Source organism: Leptosomus discolor, chromosome 13 (genome assembly GCF_034619465.1).
Source record: "Leptosomus discolor isolate bLepDis1 chromosome 13, bLepDis1.hap2, whole genome shotgun sequence".
In the NCBI taxonomy this organism is placed as follows: Eukaryota; Metazoa; Chordata; class Aves; order Leptosomiformes; family Leptosomidae; genus Leptosomus; species Leptosomus discolor.
The window spans coordinates 17776573-17797823 of NC_141403.1; the positions used below are offsets into that span (position 1 = coordinate 17776573).

The 21251-nt window shown below is 38.9% G+C and overlaps 1 protein-coding gene across 1 annotated transcript in view; it reads left to right on the forward strand.

The window, feature by feature from the left end:
- Window positions 1-519: 519 nt before the first annotated feature.
- The window catches only part of DLGAP1 (DLG associated protein 1), a 138665-nt gene continuing 117933 nt past the window's right edge, over window positions 520-21251 (forward strand). Inside the window, 2 exon segments of the mRNA XM_086472754.1 lie at window positions 520-1473; window positions 15469-15683. Coding sequence (XP_086328880.1) covers window positions 520-1473; window positions 15469-15683 — 1169 coding nt within the window.

The window sequence follows — 21251 nt, forward strand, 5'->3', positions numbered from 1 at the left end:
TTAATTGCACCATACTTTGTATTTGACCCGAAGTAACCCAGAAAGTGCTCTGTTAAGGATGTGAACTTTTTTAATGCGTTTATTTGGCTCTGAAAACATGCAGATGAGCAATTAAGGCCTCCTGGAAGGACCCTGTCTGTGAATGTTTTCAGGACTGAGGTTTTAGAGTATAGGTGGTGATACTTACCTTGCTGAACAATATTGAATCAGAAAAATGTTCTTGCATCAGTTTTCCAGCTGGTAAAACAAGATAATTTTTCTTGTGTATTACTTAGGTGTCCCCTGTCACTGTGTTGGAAATGGGAAAGATTAAGCAATAAAAAAAAATCAGAGAATGTTTATTCCAATTATTTTTACAACGAGAAACTATGGATGCTAAATGTGTACATGCTATTTTTTCTATTAGCTTGAGTATCTTATGGCTTCTGTTGTATTTCATTCTTTTAGGCCTTTCTCTGAGATCTGCCCGTTGCATAGCCATACGTATTAGATGACTTTGGGACTTGCTTTACATCAACAATGAAGGGATTATCTAGCAGCCGTAGTCATCATCACGGGGTTGCCTGTGACCCTCCGTGTGACAGTCTGCCACACCACCCGGACAGGAAGCCATATTTGTTAAACCCGGTGGACCCCCATCCTGCCGACCACCCTTACTACACTCAAAGGAACTCTTTTCAAGCAGAGTGCATGGTGCCCTACAGCGATCAGATTGCCAGCAGCACTTTTCCCCGGAGGCATTACAGTTCCCACCACGAACTCAAGGACGAGTGTGCTCTGGTTCCCCATGGAACTGCCAACAAGACCAACCGCATTCCTGCCAACCTTTTGGACCAGTTTGAGCGGCAGCTGCCTCTGAATCGGGATGGCTACCACACTCTGCAGTACAAGCGGACTGCCATGGAGCACCGCAGTGACAGCCCAGGGAGAATCCGGCATCTGGTTCATTCTGTCCAAAAGCTCTTTACCAAGTCCCATTCACTGGAGGGACCATCCAAGGGGAGCGTCAACGGGGGCAAAGCGAGCCCGGAGGAGTCGCAGACGATGAGGTATGGGAAGCGCAGCAAGAGTAAAGAAAGGCGATCAGAAGGTAAGCCCAGATCCAATGCATCAGGATGGTGGAGTTCAGATGACAACTTGGACAATGATGTTTGCATTTATCATGGTCCCAGTGGGGTCATGACCATGGGAAGATGCCCTGATCGTTCTTCTTCCCAATACTTTATGGAAGCCTATAACACTATTAGCGAACATACTGTGAAGTCATCCAGAAGCAATAATGATGTCAAATGCTCTACCTGTGCAAACCTGCCTGTGAATTTGGACTCCCAGTTAATGAAGAAAAGCTCTTGGTCCTCTACACTAACCGTGAGCAGAGCCCGTGAAGTTTACCAGAAAGCATCAGTTAACATGGACCAGACAGTGGTGAAGGCAGAGACGTGTCAACAGGAACGGTCATGTCAGTACCTCCAGGTACAGTGTGGAGAACTGATTGCTGTTAACTGTGCTCTGCCTTGTCTCAGGTGTTTGTGGGGTTTTGCTCTGGTATTTCAACTTTCCCAAGAGGTCACTGATCACCAAACAAGGGGTAATACTGCTGAAATTAAAAATAAATCTGCTTTTTCTTTTCTTTGTTTTTATTTTTTTGCCAGCATTCAGTATTTCAAAGAAACAGTTCATGTTGGAACAGGCTTAATTTTTTCATGTGGGAAAAATAAGACCGTTCTGTGTACTTGTTGAATTTATAAGGCAGTCACAGTAGGGGTATAGGGAATTTGATGTTGTAGTGCTTGCACTCAGCATTACAATGTCAATTAACCGAATGTTACCAGGATACAAATTCTTTGATTTCTGTAATTTCAAGGTTTGCCTTCATTTACTGCTTCTTTTATTATGAAAGCTTTTGAGACCTTTTTGAGAAACTTTGGAATACCTTAATACTTTCTCCAGCAGGAAAACAGCCTGCTTTCCTTTTTGCCATGGAATATAAATTCTCATGAAACAGTTATTGTAACATGTCCAGATTTGTTTATCTGGCTATTCCTCTTTCTCATGGCTTTGAGTCAAAAATAAAAAATCAAAAGGTTGAAATTATTGCTTGTTCTGATTATACATTTTAGGAGTACATCACCTACTCCCTCACAAGCTGTTTGCAGTTAATACAGCGTCACTATTTTTCACCAGTATTGTATCTTTAAATGTCAAGAATCAGATGTCTGCTCTTGGAGCTTTCATACTGCCGGTGAATGTTTGTGGCAGGAACATGGATCAGAAAATATTAAAACTGTTTCATTCTTAGGAGAGCTGGAGATAGCTTTTTTGCACTTTAAACGAAGCACTTATGGCACATTTAAGTGTGTGTGTAAGATGGAACAACGTTGCGCAGAGAAGAGAGAAGACCATGAGGAAAAAAGAGGTTTGCTAAGATGATTTGGTTTCATTTTAATGTAGTGGGACTCTTGTCTATTTGTATAGAAACTGTAGCAAGTTTTCTTATATGGGCACTTTAATGAGACAGTCAGCTTCCACATTCTGTTGTTTAAGTCAGTACGCAGAGAAAGCGTAGGACTGAGGCATCCACATTTAAAAATTGATCCTAAAAGGTTTTATTGAATGGCGTGCAAAGTAATTTTGAATGCCAGCCTCTAGGATTCTAAGTTTTAAATGTAAAGAAATGAATCTGTGTATTTTCTGTTAATTGTTAGGAGAATGGGGTGGGGGGAAAGGGGGCAATATGAATGCTCAGTGTGTGTTTACAGCTGTGCATATGGGCTGGGGAGGGAGAGGGGTTTCAAAATAGCCTCAGGTTGCAGCCTTTTGAGGGTTTTTTCTTTATTAAGTCTCTTTTGTCTGAATTTTTGAGTGAGAAGAAATCGTAACTTCAGGCTTGATTGTTGAGGTTGATTTGGACCTTAAGACTTCTTTTGTTGATGTTTTTGTTTACTCCTTCAGTCTTCCTCTCAGGTTTAGATAAAATAGCTGACAATTCAATATGTGACCAGATGGCTAGAGAAGAGCGAAAAACTGTGCCAGCATCAGCTTTAAATGAACACCTCCGTAGGGACTTTTAGATAATGTTTAACTGACAGGAATAGACTCTTGAAGTGGAATTAGAGGACATTATCTGTGTCTGTATGAAAATATGTCCAACAATTGTCAAGGGCAGGAATTAGAATAACCAAATTCTCACTTAGAATAACTAATTTCTCACTGTGTTTCCCATTCTCACTGGTAGTTTTATTTTGGTTTTCATTTAATTTATTTTTTCAATCGTATGCTTGTTTATAAAAGCCAGGGAAATAGAACTGGTTTGAAATTGATTTTTAAAAAAGAGGAAGATCTTAACCAGGCTTTGATTAACATTGGAAATAATATTCAAACAGAGTAGGGTAGATTGGATAGAGCAGGTCAGGATTATTCTTCTCTCTTGGCATCTTGAAAGGATGACAAATGGATATAGGTATTAAAAAGCCAGTCTATTTTGAATGCCTCCCGTTGCTTTTGTCTCCACTATGTCACTTATCTTTTTACACTACAAGCCCTTTGGGGCTTGTTCCCTTTTGTGTTTCTGCAGTGCCCAGCAAAATGGGGCACAGAACCTAACTGAGGCCTTTTGGCTGTCCTGCAGTATAAATATATATTAACAGCAGCAGAGGATTACTCCGTTAGTGGGATGCAGAGGTATTCTGTATATCTGTTATTCTCCTGGTGACCTTCTCATCATTGTACCAAAAGGCTGGTGTCCTATGTTAGAACAATTAGAAGTGCACTAACTGATATGAAAGCTGCAAATTCCTTGCAATACTAGACGACTCTGATAATTTAATTTCATATTATGATGCTTCTTTGTTGCTTTATTTAACTCATTGAATGTTAAATAGATGCTTTTATCAACTCACTTGCAATTTAAGCCGTTGTTTATGGTCCAGGACGTAAACTCTCTGATCCTTGAAAGAAGCAACTATTTTGTTCGAGCAAACTCTTCTTGTGATATCTGAATTCAATGAAAAAGTGACTTTGTTTGAACTCAGAGTACTCAAGATAGTTTTCTTTATCCTGATAGATCTGAGTATATCAGAGATCACAGATGACATTGACTTCACATTTGCTTGTAAAGGCTTTTATCACAAAAGTATCTGGATGAATTCTCAGTGTAAAGACATGGAAATAACAAACAATTATCTCACTTGGTGTGATATTTTCCACATAACCATTCTGTGGAAGGAGTTGGCAGTAGTTTGTGTTACAGATGGGCTTATTTCTCATAATTCTGAGTTTGGATCAAGAGCAGAGTCCTCCTGCATTGCACAGTCTTTCTTTACCCCGGCAGGCTCCGCTTCCAGCCCGGGTGCTGAGGCGTGGTGTCTGTCCTTGGAGGTCTAGGAGAGGCTTGGCTGAACACTGTACATCTTCAGAAAGAGAGACTAGCTCCTAGACCAGTCTTAAAGACTGTCAAGCAAACCTTTTCCGCTCACCTGTATTTTGGGAATGGAATTGTATTTTTCTCTTCTTTCTATTTCTCCTTTCAAGACTGAGGAGCTGGATAGTAGAAAGATAAGGTCATTTTTTGAGCTGTTTCTTAATTCAGAAAAGTGCTTTTATTTGATCCAGGTTACAGTTGGACTAATTTGAAAGGAGATGGGAAGGAACTGTTCATGCTCTCTCAAAATTCTTCTTCAAAATGGTTTCCCTCGCTTGAGAGAATAATTTATAAAGCAGTGGACTTCTCTGGTTGCTTCTCCTCGGGAAAAATTAAAATTGAGGAAAACTATGGAAGATGAAATGTAAGCAGCAGTCTTTTCTGCAAATAGGATCTAAATACATGGGTAGATATTTTTGACACTCTTGTTTTCTATGAATTTATTATTATTGAGCTAATAGAGTATCAAATACACTGCAGAGTTGTCTCTGATTATAGTTTTGCCATTCAGTGTTCCCTGTAACTACTATTCCCATTGTCCTTGGTCCATTCATTAAGAGATGGAGAAAAGTACAAAGGATGGTATTTTTCATATTATTCCTCTTTTCTTCTTATGTGGGTTGGTCATATGTTTTCTTTTGATCCCATTTGATGAGACTGAAGTCAGTTGTATTAGATACTTGGGGCTGAGGATGGAAGTTTTACTTCTGAAAAGCAAAGTGCAGAAGATGGGGATGACGGTGCAGTCATCCGAGTTTCGCATTTGCATCGCTTGTCCTTTGGTGGGAGACTGTGACAAATACTACAAAAAAAATAAGCCAAGTTTCTGGGCGTAATGTTTCTGGTGGCAAAAGACTCTGGTTCGTACTGTGCTCAGCTTCGTGTGTGAAGGCTGTCTGTAATGTGCATTATTGTGTAATGTATAGTGTTAAGAAACTCATAGTTAAGGTGACTTGTTTTCCAGTCTCAGGACAAGGCACTTCCACAGTTTCTTAGGAGATAATGCTCAATCCCAGCCTCTTTCTGTTACCTGTGTCCATGGATGGCCAAATAGAGGGCATCACCCTAGGTAAGGGTGCTAATAAGAACCAGTATCTGTCATATGATTTGCTAATGCAGTGTGTTAAATTACAAAGTGTTTATCCTTGTGACATGGCAATTTATGTTCGATCTCTTATACTGTGTTTATCTTTGCAAGTCTATCTGCATTAATCTGTACTTTTTTCTCATCTGTGATGTTTGCATTTCTGTCGCAACTACCATATTCAAATTAATCTTTTGGTATGCCCTTGTGTGTATATATAAGTAGTATTTTAATGTCCACCAATATTGATCTTCCATTTTTCATATATCTGAAGATCTGCCTTTTTTCTCTTATTCCATTATAAATCAAAAATGAATGAAGTGTACATTATCCCCCCCTGCAATTTTCCAGTCAGAGCTACAAATTGTATTAGGTATAAGTTCCACATTTTTTACTGAGCTCATAAGAAACATACTTCTCGATAAAGCTAGTGAAATAATTTGAAAAACTGTGAAATAAAACGTCAAATTATAAAGTATTCTAGGCCAGCTTCCAGGAAATGGAATAATCATGAAAATGTTTGGAAATTCTTAAACGGTCATGAATTTTAAAATAAACTAGTATCTAAGAACATTAAAAATGAAAAAAAAAAACAGTTACAGAAAGCTAATTTATTTCAGTTTTAAAATTGTGAGATGGGTAATATGAATAACGAAGAAAGTTAGGGAATTTGTGGGCTCTTGGAAAATGTAAATAAAGCACAAAATAGCTTGTTTACTAAAAATATATTAATAATAAATAATTCCATTGAACCTACGTCTTGGTTGTTTAGCCTACCTGCAAACCTACCCAAGATGTCTTTGCTATATTAAGACAAACATGTAGGAGAACATTTCAGTATAGCCATCCTCCTCATCTTTGCAGTCCTTTAATTTACCTTAAAAAAAAAAATCATCAAGTGAGTGGGTGAGAATGATCTTGCCACATATTTCACCTTAACAACTACTGTGTTCTCATTCATTTAATTAAAACCTGGACTGAACTTTGATGTCTGAGTAATGCAGTAATGGGGGCCACTTAAGTACTAAGAAGAGAGCTGTTCTACAGCTATGTCTGTGCTTCACATTTAGCTGCAATTTTATCTGCCCATGTTCCTTAGGTAATAGCTTTCTATCTTTTAGTTTTATCACCATTCTTTAACTTATCAGTATTGAATCATGGTCTTATTTTTTCTAGATTAACTTCATTTACTGTTGGTTCATTCTGTTAACAACCCTGCGTTCTATTAGTGCATCCATTAATGGATGTATTTCTGACAGCTGGATCCCTGTTTTGTGTTGCTAGCATACCATATACAGGATTTAGCAACATACTCGGGTGACACTATGTTACATATATGTCAGAAATTTTTAGGAAAATTATGGCTGCATGTAATAGTTGGCATTTTATACCTATTTCAGTTCCTTTATGGACAAGATTTGGCTCAGTCTTGGATCTGACTCCTTTCTGTAGCCTTAAATATCTGGAGTGTTCTCATCTTATTTTCAGTAATTTCACTGTGGAAAAAAAAAAAAAAAAAAAAGAAAAATCTTCAGACAAATCAAGTCCAGCAAAGAGGACCATTTCAATCTGCATCTCAGTTTGAAATCCTTAACCTTTATTGTGGAGACACACAAATTAGGTGGGGAAAAAAAACACTGAGTGATGGTACATTTTCCTCAGTCAGTGCAAAGTAATGAGTATTTTCCCTATATCCAGTTACTGTTTTTTGTTTCAAGAATGGAATTTGTAGTACAGACCTTGAGTGGGGAAATATTACAGTGCCAGAAGAGTGGTTTGAGCTGGGGGCAGCTGGCCACAGTTTCTGTTCTGCCTTAAAAATGCTCTTGCACTGTGCTTATTGCATAGCTGAGCTGCTGTCACTAATGATCTAAGCAACAAGAGCATGAATCTGTTGTATATTGTTTGTCCTTTCACCCTCTTACCCTGAGCCTCTGCAGCGGACTGTCTTGTTTAGACTTCTGGTAGATACGTATTTCTCTCACCAAAGGCTAAGCAATGTGCCATGCGGTTGGATAAGGCACTGTGACAGTTCTGATGGGCCAGGACTTCCAGAGACAGCCTCTTAATTGTCTCCAAGAGTCTTTTATGCAAATAAGTTTGTGTCTCATTTTGCTTTACTGACATAACCCCAGCCTGCTAATCAGATTGTCAGCAAATCTTTGAGATTTCCTAGTCTCTAGCAATTCACTTCTCAGCAGATGGGAATCAAGACCATGACCTTGATTTGGTATCCAGTGGGAGTGAGTTACTGAGAAGACCACTGTGATGTTCTGAAACTGGGAAAGTTTCCTTAGAGCCAAATGAAAGCTTCTTACACAGGTATATTTCACCGCTGTAATCCAAAAGAAAGTGTTGTGGGAGTTTCAGTGAAGTCTGTCCACTGTACACTACAATGTGACAGAAGATACGAGCCAGCTGGAGATGGTAGCTTAACTGCATTACTTACAGCTGCTGCCTGCGAGAGCACAACGTTAGCAAAGCACCGGAGATTATCCAGTTACAGTCAGCCAACAGAAACAACACAAGGGCTGTTTCTCATAATGCTCTCCCCACCACATCTGTTTTCTCCCAAGGATACAGATTCAGCTACATGTTCTCCATCCAGAAGCCAGTTTCCTGCTGGCTGCTTGACAGTGGGCTTGTGGTCATGTGTAGTGAAAGAAAAGTGAAATGACATCTCATTTAACAGTATTGGCATTTGATGCCAACTACTCACTGTATGCAGGTGCTGAAGTGATCAGGGAGAGAACTGATTCACTCTAAAAGAAGGTATCTAGAAGTTAAAGAGCATTTCTCCATTGCTAGTCATTGAAAGTGTCCTTTCAAGGATTGGTATTCATGTTGACAGTCATCCTGTCATCCTTACTTGGGCAAGGAGCCATATCTCATTATAGCCAACTGCACTGAAAGCTTCAAGGGTATCGAGAAAGATGAGAATTAATGTCTGCTCTCTGCCACGGAGAGAATATCATCCGTGAGTATTACTGAAGCAGTTTTAGTTTGAGGTCCTGGCCAAGAGTCCTGCTATATGACCTTCAGTTACGTTTCTTTCAGCTAATAGATGCAGTAGTTGCTGTTTGGCTTCCTTTCTGCAGAATATGTTTGGGGTGGCAAACTTGCAAGGCCCTTGGCTAGAATCGTCGTATCCATGTGGCCCCCTGCACAGTTGGTTGGATTTTTATGTGTGAAGCAGGAGGAGAAAATTTATCTGGAATCAAGACATGATTGTTTTGTGTAGGAGACATGCATTCCTCTTCATAAAACAGGATGTGAATCAGATTGAAATGCTAGTGGTCAAGGCAACTTTTGATAAATGAAAATTATAAACTGGAGCGGTGCTTGAAGATTTTTGTCTGTTGATTTACCCTATGAGGATTCGTGCTGTTGTAGAAGACTTTCCAAACTACTGTTATGTGAAGGAAGATTGCCATTCTTCAGGCTACTTGTTCAGGTTTGATGCAAGGTGTGGGCACGTAGGATTGAGGAGGTAATGTTCTGTCTTGGCCAGCGTCTTTGTCTTGGCTGTTAATGTTCTTCATGTAACAAAAAATATGGAGATAAGTCAGCTAAATGAAATTAGTTTATAGTTGAACCTGATTGCTGAAATAGTATAAGCTAAAGCAAGTGTTGCCACAGATACTGAGCATATTGTTTGTCCTAAATAGAAGCAACCTTCCTATCTGCCTTTTTGAAAACTCTTGAGGCTTATTAAACATACATTGTTCTTTAAGCTTTCTAAGGCTTCCTTTATTTTTTTGCATAGTTCAATGATTCTTAATGCATACACATTGATAGAATGAAATGCTACTCATCTTTATTGGTCTGATTAATTCAATATTCATGAGTGCTAGGAACAGGCTTAGTAAGTGGAAGATGGCAAGTGAAACTTCCTTAACAGCATGCAGAAGAGGCATAATAACGGCTAAGAAAACCAAATTGCACGGGTTTGAAAATCTGCACTGAGCAGTCATTAAGCATTGTTCTTCAGTTGTGTGATTTCATTTCATTAAGTATTTGCATACTAATAGAAAGCTAAAGTTACAAGTCTACTGCTGTGCGAGATGGTTAGCCACTCCTTCCAGTCCTTGTGTTGACTTCTATAGTCATCCACATTGCTTTGGCAAAGCACAGGGAGAATGATTTCAGCTGCAATAAATCAAATCAAACTAGAGATCAGTCATGAACTTAATTTGCTATAGAGACAGTCTGTTTGCTATTCCATCCAGTAAGGTAAGTTGTTAACCATTTTGGGCAAAAGAGAAGGAAATCAGATATTATGATTTTATTGTTTAGAAATTGAATAAAAAATGTTTTATTTACCTTTGTCCTTACATTCTGGGTTTATTTCACATATCACTGTATGTGAGCTTTTGAAATGAATGTCTGAAAACTGGGGGGCCAGTGTACCTGTTTGCTTAGTCTGTTTTATTTGGGGACCTAGGCTATCTGTTAGAAAAATGCAGTTCCTTTAATATCAAAAAATGCATTAAAGGGTTGACCAGCCAGTCTAGCCTGGATAATGATGAAGTGTGAACACTTCCAGAGCAACATCAGTTTAGTTAAAGACCAGGACAGATAATCTATACACTAAATGAAGCTGAATCTAGGTAAAATGTTGGCTGGTGGCAGCATGTTATCTGTATAAACTGTTCTGTTTACAAAAGAATTTTGTATCTACCATTTAATCAGAAGAAAGAAAGTATAGTCAGGCTTAGCTTTCATACTTGTAATGAACATTTTATTTGTAGATGTATGCTGAAGTCTTTAAATTTCAGTGTTACCTGGTGCAGAGGCCTTTGCTGAATACTTTCTATGTATTTTCAAGTAATAATGGTGTTCTGTTTCACTGCGCTTTTTGTATAAGTGAAGTGCAGTCTGGATTTTTAGGCTTGTGAAGAAAGAATTGTACATGATCTTAAAGATCATTTGCAGGATGAATGTTTCCAAGATCTCTATTACTTCAATAGTATGAATAATAATAGTTCTATTTTAATAAAAACAATGATGCTCATTGTTAGATCTGAGTTTAGCTCTTCCTCCTTTTTCATGAGAGTAAAAACAATCAGGCAAGTGATGTTCCTGCGTGATATTCTGATACTGAAAAAATGGTATTGCCAAGGTAATTGAATAATACGAATTTCTTAAAAGCATGAAACAGCTTTATCTCAGGTATGTCAGTCTTAATGCCATTAATCCTCTAAGGCAGCAGATACCATGCATATGCACTTGCATGCAGCATATACATGACCTTGCAAGATGTAATATTGGCCATTCAAAGTAAGAGCCTGTGGGAAAATTTGTGCAGACCTCTTGACTGAAAAAAATAAAAGAGCTGGAGGTTCACACAGGCAGTTTTCCCAGCACTTTTCCAGGTCAGCAGAAGGAAACACACCACAGAATGTTTAGTACCATATCTATAGGAACAGAATGCATGAAATCATGTGATCGATTTTATTTTTGCAATTTGTAGTTTTGAAAGGGCTTTATGTTTTACTTTTTTCCCATGATATGAAACACTTTACTGTGACAGTAAATTGCATTGTCTGCATGAGCTGTTACAGCCATTCCTTTTAGGCACCGAAGAAAGCACTCTGAAAATCAGGTCACTTCTTTTAGTGGATATTGCTTGAGGTATTTGACTATAGGCACAGAAGTATTAAAATGTTGACATTAGTTTATCTGCCTGTGTTTTCTAAAGAGCGAAATAGGTACAATGAAAGGAAATGCTGAGCTTTAAGGGCTGTTTGTCCTACTCAAGTAATACACAGACAGTGCTCTGAGATCTTTTCATAAGAAATATTGCAACTGTTAATAGCCAAAGCAAAAATCTACTACTTCTAAAGTGTTTCTTTACTCTGCAAGGGCTCTCTGCCAGTTACACGATGCCTTACTGTTTTCTCCTACTTTAACTTCTGAAATCAGGGTTTCCAACTTTTGTGAAACTGAAATAAGATAAAGGGGAACTGGACAGAAATTTCTTTCCCCAATATCCTCTTAATTACTGAAACCTTACTGAGAAGAAAAAAGAAAATAAAAAGAAAAAAAGAAAGCCACTCAGCCTTAAATTTCTGCAAAAAACCTGGGCAAACAGTTCAGATAAAACCGCTTTTTAATCAAACATCCATTACATTCTTCTGCTGCAGCTTTGTCTAGTAGGCAGTACAGTTCATACAAACACTTTGACTTCCTCAACGTGTTAACTGAAATCAGAAGTATATCTGGGTTGATATTTTAGGCTGTTCTCTGAATCTGGATGTTTTTCCTAACCATAGCCACCCTTTTCTCCTTGGCACATACAGGGTTTACCCTTAAACCCATAATATGGTAATGGAACTTGGGTTGCATTTGTATCATTTCCTTTGGTGTTGCGCCTGCAGGTAACTTCCAGTACCCAAACCGGCCAGTCGGTTTGTGGCGCTCCCTGAGGCTGCTTTGCCCCTGCTCTCTGTGGGACCAGCTCAGTTCTGCAAACACCCAGTTCTGCAAACAGAGTGTTTGAAAGGTGGAGGAGCCACTAAAAAGGTAGCGTGCTGTCTTTCAGGGGTTGCTCACTTCACTGACTGATCAGAGCTCAAACTGGAAGCTTCCTCCCCATCCCATCATGCAAATTGTGGGGCTAGAGCAACACATTCAAAGATCGTCACAGTACCCAGTGTTTGCACGTGTGAACAGGAAGTTTTGTGGTAAATTCATGGCAACCACCTTTCAAAACTTGGCCTATCTTATCTAAATCATTTTGACAAGCTTTGAGATAAAAAGTATTGTACTTAGGTATGGGGTTAGTGATAACAGAAGTCAAGAATTTCAGAGTTATGGTGCCCACAGCAACTATATCTCATCACTTGTATTGCAGTTGTAAACTACTGCATTAAATTTAACAGTATGTCTGTTATTTAATAAAACCACAAGTGTTCAGCTTGCCTGCATTATGAGTGCTGCATGAGCATTGTAACTTCAACTCCCCTGACTTTTTCTCAGTTAAAGACACCAACCTTAACATTATACTAACACACTTTATTAGTCCACTAACGATTAATTCACTAATTTATTTTCATGAGATAAAGCACAGATCTTTAACTCAAACATAATAAACAAAATATTAAACAGATTGAAGTGCGTGTCCTGTGAGAATTTACAGATTCTCTACATACTCTAATTTCAATATCTAATACCTGTTTGAAAACTGATTGGAAATACACTGTCACAGGTTTTAAACTTCTGACTGAAGTCTGAGCACGTCAGAAGAGTTTGATTTCACTAAACCTGTATTAACTTGGTTTTTGTACATGAAAAGGTTTTGCAGTTGACAAGCAGGAGCTGTAGGATCCAAAATGTATGTGAGGGGTGATATGAATATGGGTTGTATTTTCGCTGTTTGATGATGCTATAGGCCTAGAACCAATGCAAGAATAACAGCTGAAAAAAATATTATCCTCTGGCTGTCATAAGTGGCTGGGGGAGGAGTTGAACTTATCAGAATCAAACCACTACCAAGCATTACCTTCATTTGCACTTTATAAACATATACATAACAGGAAAGCACCAACTTTCCAGATCTGGGGTCTAGGCATAAACTTAGAGCCAACAGAACTGAAACATTGCTTTTTCTTTTTTTTTTTTTTTTCATTTGACATGGAATCATCAGAGCTGTATATTCCATCCTGTTCCTCCTGTATTTAGTACTGATTCTTCCAGTACTTAATACTCTCAGTCTGTATTACTCCAGTTCTTAGTTAGTCTTACCCTTTTCTAGAAGAATATTTTAAGGGTTTGTAAGTGTATTTATTCAATTACTTCCTGTATATACACAATTCTTCATGCCAGAAACTGGACTTTGAAATATATTCCTGCCTTCAGGAACTTATATTCTTGAAGCCCAGACAAATATTTAAAACAAAAAAAAAGAAGGAAAATAAAAGAAAAAAAAAAAAAAAGAAAACAGAAAATAGCAACAAACTTTGTGTGCTGCTGGAAGAGAAGAATTTAAATGTTTAACAGAAGTAGAATTACCAGAGTCATTAACTGAAGGATATTTAAAGAAAACACAGAAATTTACTTTCAAAAAGCACAAGGAAAGAGTTAGTTAAATAAAACATGGAGCAACTGAGAAGGAAGTCTGAGTCCCGAGAAGAAAGACTGAATCATAAGGAGAAATGTTGGTAAAGATACAAACTAAAATACACTTCCAGGATTATTCTCAAGTCCACTGAGGAAAATATCAAAGCTCCAAGCGATTTTATCAAGGCCAGACTTGACCAAGAGAGGTGTGGGAGAAAAGAGAGCTTAGACTGAGCAGAAGAGGAAAGAAGGATTTGTTTGAGCCTGGAAGTGCAAGGAAGGCCATAAATCATGACGCCAGTACCAGGAAGAGTCAATGAAGGAAAAAAGCCGGCAAGGTCTTGGGTTTGAAATTAGTAGTAAACAATGCAATGGCATGGCTTATGAATAGTTTGGTTAATTATAATTAGTAATAAGCCCATGGCTTAGGACCATTAAATATCTTTGTTCCTTTATATAGCGCAGTGGTTTTTAGATTGCAGTTTCTAGCAGCATAGATTGATAAAATGCCATAAAAATTTGACCTACATTGACAATAACATTTGAAAGGCCTTAGACCCTCTGGACTTAGGCTTATGTTTGTGGTGGGAATCAACAGCTAAGCTGTTAGCAAATAGTCCAATGTTTCAGTTCGGGTTATCTAAACAAGCTGGCGAAAGCAGCAACGGATACACAAGATCCTGGGCAGAAGTTAAATGCTGTTGAAGAACAAACTTTCCATAGAAAGGAGGCACTCAGTGATTATCCTGGTATATGCTAGCATTCGTAAGCTGCAGGAGAAATTTTGTCAACCCAGATTTGAGAATCCTTGTTTAATATGGCTTGTAAGGGATTCTGAGCATTGTAGCTATAGCTTGCTTTATAGAGTTGATTCACTAAAAGTAATCAGAAAAGTAGCAAACTGAAAATTCACAACTACTTATATATTTAAATCTAGCACAAAATGTGTTTAACTAAAAAACCCTTTTGCAGTTTCACCTTTACTATAAATAAATGGAGTTTCTGCAAAATAACTTCAGGACAACTCCTTCTAGAACTCTGCTGCACTGCATGTTGTTTCTGCTGTCACAGGAAAGGGAAGGGTGTTGGTTTACAATGGTCAGAAGCCCCAAGAGCAGAGGAAGGGAGAGGACAGATGGGCAAGAGCACTGTGCTCCTGGGCTGTCCTCTGCTGTCCCAAAGTCTCATGAATTCACATTCCCAGTGTTCCAGATTTCCAGTGCAAAGAATGGACACAACTTACTTCAGATCAAGAGAAATAATGCATATCAATAATAACAAGAAAAAGAAGGGAATAAACAGTTATATGACTCAGATACTCAGACTAACATAATTCAAAAGGAGGATCCCTGCAAGCTGGCGGGTGTTCACGCTAATTATGCTGTAGAAGCAATAGCAATATAATTTCACACTTGCAAACCTACTTTTTGTGATGATTAGTACATAGCTCCACTAATTTGAAATGTATCTTGAACCAAAATCACCCTGGTGAGTAGCTATGCACACTCCGCCTGAAAAGATTGTGATATAGGGAGCTGTATTTCATCTTTTGTGCCTCCCCAAAGGGTTTCAATATGTTGAGCTGAACCAAAAATACCCTGATCTGGTTTGTAAATGAAAAACACCAAAAACCCCCAGATTTATGCAGCCCAGTATTAGACTTAACTGAGGCTCCTGTGTCAGCATATTTGCTACAAACTTCCCAGAGAAGTAGTGGAAAATAACAAACAACTCCGGGGCCTCCACTGCAAACAGCAACCCATGGTTAAATGGGATTGAGGATGGGCCCTTGGCCGTGAAAGTTTTTGTTATGGCTCTGTCGTGGCTTAGCGCAGTCAAATCTTGCTGTGCAGTTACATCCGGGCAGAGTGTACTAATAAGAGAACTGTGTTTATCACTTCAGGTTCCTCAAGATGAATGGACTGGATACACTCCACGAGGGAAAGATGATGAGATTCCCTGCCGACGAATGCGTAGTGGCAGTTACATCAAAGCCATGGGGGATGATGACAGTGGAGACTCAGACACAAGTCCGAAGCCATCTCCAAAGATTGCTGCACGGAGAGAGAGCTATCTCAAGGCCACCCAGCCCTCCCTTACAGAGCTCACCACCCTCAAGTAAGTCCGGGTTTTACTACATCATGTGGAGCTCTGCATTAGGTCATGTGGCTTCTGTTCCTATTTGTTTCTACTCTTCACTTCTTGGAACCAGTTAAGGAAAGTAGTTAAACAAGCGGGTGCAGTCATGCTTATTTTCGGTTGGGTTTTTTTCTGAGCAAGAGTAGATTTGGCAATGTATTTCAATGTTATTCTGAAAGAGGAGCCTACTACCTGCGCTTTGAATTTGCAATGTATTTCAGCCTGTTAGTGTTGAGTATTCAGGTACGTACAATAGGCCTATTCTTTAAATACTTTGCTGAATTAGGGCTTTGGGCCTGCAAAAGCTTAGCATAATCGTGTATTTATAGATACTCGACATGTGAAATTAGCCCTAAGCTAGTCTTTGCGACTCATCAGAGAGCACCTGACATTTAATTTAAAAGAACAATGACTGTCTGAAAATAGACAAATCCATGGTTTCCACTCTTTAGTTCACTCAGAATTGCACTGTAGTTTGTGGAGAAATATAACCAAAACCTGACTTTTTTTTTAATCATTTATGAAAGCTTTAGTCAAGAGGAATGATGAATTTATGGTTTTTTAAATGTCACTTGGTGTTTTTCTTTTATTTGGGCCTTTTAAAAGAACCACCCAAATTCTGATGAAAATTGCACAAATGGACAATTTTTATATTAGTGTTTTATTTTAAATGATTTTTAAATTGAGAGGTCCCCTAAAGAAGGAAAATAAATTACATCCATAAAAGAAAAAAAGTGAGGATTTAAATCAACAATTGTTTCTGTCTGTCTTCTCTAAAATTAATGGCTATAATAGTGAATCATAGTTCACTGAACCAAAAATAACCTAATTTTAGTATAACTTGCCTTAGGCTGTAGCTTTAAAATGGGAAAAAAAAGAGCCGTATCTCGTCTAGTATCTGCGATTAGTGACAAAAGACTCCTTCTGCATTTCCCTCATTAATTTCCTCTCCTTCCTTGTCCTCTACCCCTTTTTTTTTTCCCAGAGACCTTATCTGAGAAATAGATTTTAGAGAAAAGTGTTTGATCCTTGTTAAGAATGTCATGCTCTTGACATCAGTGATGAATAGACCAGAAGAAAAGAAACATGCTTATTGCAGCTCCCCGTAGCAGCCTGCCTCATTTTGTCTCGGGGGAAGCCAGGAATTGCTTCTGCTCTGTCTTTCCATCAGTGTCCAAAGGAGAAAGCAGTCTCCTTTTCTTCAGGGATTTTCATAAGCTAGCTGGTGCTTGCACTACGGATCCAGTGATTCCTCTCATCATCCAGCAGACTTTACCACATCCTTTCCTGAGCCAAAACTCCTCCTCTGAGATTCGTTATTGCACCCTCTGCAAGGTGAACATAAATGTTACGTACCACCACAAACTCCGTAAAGCATGCTTTGTGCATGGGCACGCTTTCAGGCACAGAGCTTATTCTTTTTGAGACTTTAGAAACATATGTGCCACGGTTGCACAATATACATGTGAAGTACAGTGCATCACAGTGAGTGTATTTGCTCTTGGTCATTTCTGTTCTCTGTAGATATGAGACTTGCAAAAGTGTATGGAATTATTAAGAATAAAAAGTCCTGCATGTCACTGTTCACCCACAGAGGATGTTGGATCAGAGGGGCTAGGCAGTAGAAGCTTTTGGGTTTAGCTTTGAAGTCATTGTAATTCAGGAAGGTGCTTGTACGAATACTTCATTTCACGTATGTTTTTTAATCCCTTGCTATTCGGGAAAGCTTTTAGGAATGTGCTTAATTTTAAGCTTCACTCTGTAAAATTCATGTAAGTTTAGGAGCTATGCAGAAATAGGATGTAAATCACAGGGTAGACAAAGGAAGGGGAAAATGGTAAATGGCAGTAAAACAAAAAAGAAGACAAACTATGAAATAACTTTTCTTTTTCAGTGACATTTCAGCATAAATTGGGGAGAAGTAGAATTATTTCTTTTAATCTCTGATGATACTTTATCTCTTCCTGGGAAACCTTGCCACTTTCAGAGACAAATTGTATAACACATAATTATGCATTGCTTTTATTCCTTTCTGCTGAACATGATAATGGGGGGGGGGGGGGCGGGGGGGGGAGGTTAGAACTAGCCAAGTGCTTGCTCTGGGAATTGAAGTCTTCTGTTAAGCTAGGATTTTTTGCAGACTTCTTTATACTTTCTTAGTAGCATGACTTGACCTTGACCATGACATTGCTTGTGCATCCCAGGGCTACCCTGATTACTCTGAGAGTTGTGATAGAGTTTTGCTGGCATGTCGGCCAGAGACTAAATTAGGGCCCCTAACTCACTGAATATAGGTCATCAAGTAATTGTGTAATGTGTGATAACAAGTTATTTCCTTGGCTTGCTGTTGACTTGAGTTCAATTTGCACCTGAATAAGAGCTTTGTGGAAATCAGCCAAAAGCCTCCCTAGTCAGCAGGCAGCCTTTTACTGACACTAGTGGACTTTCTAGCTGACCTTGCAGGACATTATTAACACCTTAAAGCTGAGTGGTATTTTGCTTTTTTAATTACGTCTTTTCTGTCAGCGAAGAACAAGGCACCTTGTGAAAGTGGTGTTTCTACAGTGGTAATTGTCAGGGATCTTCTGCACTTCTTTCTGCTACTCTCCGTTTTCTGTGCAGTCTGTAGTTGGCTTCACTTTCATCTTTGGCAGAGCAAACAACTTAAAAACATGTTCCCATTTGGTTTCACTGTTGTTTTCGAAGGGATTTTTCATCTTGTGGGACTTTTCCTCTATGAGTACTTTAAGTCTAATACTGGTCTCACAACCCACGCTGTTCCTCCCACCTACCTACCTACCATTGCTCATGCGCCTACTCTTTTAAGAAAGGGATTTCATTATTACCGATGTTTCTTTTTATATAAGGAATAACTTTTGAACAGCACAACTGTGTCATATCTCCTTTACGTAACACAAGTATATTTTCCTGGTTTTGCTGAGGTCTTATTCTTGCTATACCTTACAATCTCCCTCCTACAATATTCCTCCCGTGCCGTGGTTTCCATGTGTCGAATGCTGTGGTACCATTCTGAATAAAGCACAGCTTGCTGTGATCTTGGAATGCCCACCTCCGCTGCTGCTCTCTCGCTGTCCTACCAGGAAGTAAGCAGCTTTTTCTCTCTGTCTTTGCTGGCAGTATCCTCTTGATGTTTAAACTTTTACAGACTAGATGAACCGATCCAGCTGAAAAAAGAGTGACATTTGCTTGCCCATTCCTGAAAAGTGGCAAAAGTCTATCTTGCACTTGTAAGCAGATGGAAAATGGGCTGGTTACCTAACTTCTAAAGAAGGTGCAGGCAACAAATAACTCCCATTTCTATTACAGCTGAGCTTGATTCAGGACATATTCCTTTTATCTGTACGTACCTTGGTTATGTTTAGCCTGGTTTTCATTGGATAAAAAGTATGTGATTACATTGTCTGTCCCCATGCCAACTTGTCACCTCCACCTCCCAGTAAACATTGACTCCATTGCCAACTTTAACCAAGTTTGCTAGAGAGTCTGAATTCTGAAAGATATGAAGTTCCAGCGAACTTTATGAAGTCCTGTAGCTGGGTAAGGGAGAGAAAGATCTGCCGCCATTCCTTACGATCTCTTGAAGGTGTATGGGCGAAGTAGCTGGTAAGTCAGCACAAGGTATAACTTTATGGCAGCACTTTCCCAGCCTAAAAGGTGAGGAGTATGGAAAGGACTAGAAAACTCTGCTGAGGACAAAAGGTCTAAGAGATGGATCCTGTTACCATTGGTTTTCTACTTCATTCTTCACTGCACACACTTTCACTGCTTAAAATATGGGTTTGGATTCTTCTTCCTAACTCAATATTGCTCCTACTGTGGGGACTTCAGACACTTATTTTTCTGGACATTTGACATGGAGTTTGGGTTATATACAGAATTGTTCCTTTGAACTCGTAAATGATCATACAAACTTTTTTCTGAGACAAGTTGTACTCTCTGATGTCCTGGCTTGGCTGGGTTAGGACCACTGCCCAAGCAAGCCAGGCAGCTGTTGGCAGTTTGGTCAGCCAGGGCAGCTGCCCTGAGGGAGCTACAGGGGTAGCCCATCCCAGTGTGTCATGGGCATTATAAAGGGGGGAGTTTGACTGAGGAGAGAGAGATTAGCAACCTCAGGATTGAGGTTTTTCCTGCTTCTCCTGAGGACTGCTCTCTAGTTGATTGTGATGACTGGATGTTCATTTGGCTGAGTATAACTCTGCACATCTCTGTTGGTATTGGTGGTGTTTCATTAAATCTGTTTTACTTCCATCCGTGGGTCTGCTCTCCTATTTCTCTGATTTCCCTCCCTGCCTGGTGAGGGTTTGTCAGGTGACAGAGCGACTGTTATAGTTTGGTCCTGGGTACAGGCTAAACATAGACAGCTGATCATCAGAGATCTCTGATACTTCGAGATGCATTTGTAGAATTCATGTAAAAAGGAGAGAAGGAAGAACAGAAATGAGGTTTTTTTTCTTAACAAGTTTTTATTTTCAATGTATTTTAATAGACATGTCATGTTTTTCCAGCTAGCTGTGACTTTAAGAAACACAACCATAACCCCCACAAACACTTTTTAATGTGCACCAAATTACACCACTGATGATGAAAAGAGTATATGAGAATAGAAGCAAAAAGTATTAGACTTTTCTCCTTTTTATCCCATGGTAAAGAATTCATCTGTGTAACTTCCATCGTAGCTGCGTCTGTTCCTGTGATTTACTGTGTAGATGAGTGATACTTAGAATAAACCAACCAATTCTGAACTTTAAAGTTTATCGTAGACATTCCAAAAATAATATCTCAACATATGTGCATGTTACTTGTGTATACCCAGGCTTATATTTTTTATGTGCTAATACAAATAGCGTCAGTACTTTCTACTTGTAAGTTTATGGGAATCTGAAGATAAAATTGTCTTGAAAACCTCTGTGCCATTTTTCTTAATATCCTATAAAATCCCAGTAAATGATCAAGCTCAATTAAGAAGCAGAATCTTGTAGCAAACTTAGTAACAGTGACAAAAACAAGAAGAAAGAGGTAGATCTGATTTATACATCCTGAATTCCAACTTTTCATCACCTGTCTGAGAATTGATCAGGTCAGTTCCTGGAGGATAAGCCTTCAAGCTAGGGTCAACCTGTATCTTGACAGAGTTACAGGGCCAGGTCTGCTAGAATGACTTGCAAAAAAAAAAAATCCAGCCATCCCATTGTTACATAGTGTAAGATGTTTCACATATAAAATCCCCTGATCCTTGTAAAAGTTAAAGAAATTACCATCAAAATAGTTTTATAATCTGCAAAACTCCCAGATAATTTTGTCTGATGGAAGTATGTGATGATCAGGAGGAAGGTGATATGCACACATGGGCACATCCGTATAAACTGATGGGAAAGTGCATCATCTGCACTTAGTGAATTCATAGTGAAATTGCATGGTGTCTGTTTTCAGACACGATGCTAGGACTGGTGTGAATGAAAGGATGAGCAAAGGTCTGAAAGCTTTTTACACTAAAGAAACAGTAAATTAAATGTCACATGGCAAGGG